Source organism: Prorops nasuta, unplaced genomic scaffold (genome assembly GCF_024137725.1).
Source record: "Prorops nasuta isolate Cenicafe-Biocafe unplaced genomic scaffold, Cenicafe_Pnas_1.2 PNAS00006, whole genome shotgun sequence".
In the NCBI taxonomy this organism is placed as follows: domain Eukaryota; kingdom Metazoa; phylum Arthropoda; class Insecta; order Hymenoptera; family Bethylidae; genus Prorops; species Prorops nasuta.
The window spans coordinates 10,374,607-10,376,605 of NW_027116803.1; the positions used below are offsets into that span (position 1 = coordinate 10,374,607).

General features: G+C 38.0%; 1 protein-coding gene across 1 annotated transcript; it reads right to left on the reverse strand.

Moving 5' to 3' along the window:
* Positions 1 to 609: 609 nt before the first annotated feature.
* LOC136774687 (uncharacterized) lies at positions 610 to 1,125 on the reverse strand. The gene has a single exon (XM_066729099.1). The coding sequence runs from the start codon at positions 1,123 to 1,125 to the stop codon at positions 610 to 612; it is 516 nt and encodes a 171-aa protein (XP_066585196.1).
* Between the last annotated feature and the right edge of the window lie 874 nt (positions 1,126 to 1,999).

A 1,999-nucleotide genomic window follows, 5' to 3' on the forward strand; every position in this document is an offset into this window, starting at 1 on the left:
AAGACAAGTCAGATTTTTACGAAAGTCACCCATGATCGAACTTATTTCTATTTTAGTTAGACCCCTGGTTGTTGTAGTGGTTGCATTGATTGCATCTATTGAGCATGAATTATTCGTCATGGGTAATCCGAGTTGTCTTACCATTTTTTCGGTGATAAAGTTAGCCGTCGCACACGTGTCTAATAGCGCTCTTGTTTCGATAGCCTTGCCGACTCGATCCTTTGTATAAACTACGGCACTCATCAAAAGCTGTGGCGAGGAGAGCATGGTTATTGACGCGAGACTGACTCCCCCCTCCACCCGTTCGGTTTGTCATGTAAGACGGACGGCTTCCGCCTTTGTATCATCTGCGCCGCTATTAGCTATATTCTTGTCGAAATGTAATAACGTGTTGTGTCTTTTCTTGCATATGGTACAACCGGAAAGTCTGCACGGCGTACCTCGATGAGATCGAAAACAATTATAGCACAATTTCGCTTCTTTAACCTTATGGAATCTATCGGAGACTGATAATTATTTGAATCTTTCGCACGCATATAACGGATGAACCTTGTCTTTACATATAATACAATTACGCGGCACACTAGTCATAAATGTTTTGTTACCTATTTAACTACCTTTAACCTTTGTATTCGAATCATTCTTATTTTTATCGGCATCTTGATTTTTTCTTCTTTCCCTAATGGAAGCGCTCACCGCTGTTTTATATAAAAAATCTAACATTTGGTCGAGTGTCGGAAATTCGTCTCTAGTTAAGCTTTCCTCCCATTTTTCTATTGTTGTCTGTGGTAATTTACCCTCAAGAATTTGTACTATTATTTCTTGTCTCACCGATATCCCTAGCGCCTTCAGCGAAGCTATGTGTTGTTGAGTGTTATCGGTAAGCTGTGTCAAACCTTTAGAATTTTCCTTGTCTAATGGCCATGCATTTAATATCATCGATAAGTGTCTGGAAATCAAAATGCGTTTTACACCATACGCCTTTTCTAATAATTCCCAGGCCTTAACATAATTGATGCCGTCTATGGATAAAATTTGCAATTTTGTTGCTGCTTCGCCTGTCATTGCAGACTTCAAATAATGCAGTTTGTCCAGCTCGGATAAGTCGTCTTGAGAATCTATCATATTATTAAACGAATTTTTGAAGGCCAACCAACTTTCGTATTTGCCATTGAAAGTAGGTAAAGATGCTTCTGGTAATTTAATTCTGCGTCTTTTTACGGGGGGGGGGCATGTATTCGTTTGACTGATTAAACCCGGGATCGCTATTCGTCCCTGTACTACTACTCGACGCCCTATGTATTCGATTTTCTATCTTGGTGGCTATACTGTAAAACCGCTCTTGAATGCCTTCAAATTCGACTTGATATTCATCGTTGTTATCTATTGTCATAAATTCATCGTGTAGATCCTCAAAGGCGTGAAATTAATCCGTTAATCCCGTCAATCTCAATCTTAAACACGTTTGATCTACCTCAACTTTCTCGAATATATTTGTGACATTGGTAATTTGTGATTTTAGAGAAGCACGTTTTTGTAATATAGTTTTCCCCACACTACGCGTAAAGTGCGTATTTTAGCCCTCTGTGGCGGGCTCTAAAATGACCTATGTACATCATGGTAATTTCCAAGCACGATAAATTAGCTGAATATAGTTCACTTGATCCATCTAATCGACTTATTATGAAAAACAAAAGAGTTCTGCACGCTTTAAGTTACTATAGTGCTACTCAGTCAATCAGTCAATCAGTCAAAATGCCTTCAGAAGATTCATCGGATGATGAAAATTTTGATAGTGAATTATTAGTTCGCAATTTGAAGAAGAAGCCAAATTGCTCATAAATGATTTACTGCCACAAAAATCTAAACAACTTTATCTGAAAGCCTATAAAGACTTCATCGAATGGAAAGAAAAAAATTCAGGATCATTCGATGAAAATGTTTTTATCGTATATTTTGAAGAATTGTCTAACAAAATAAAACCACCTACGCTGTGGAG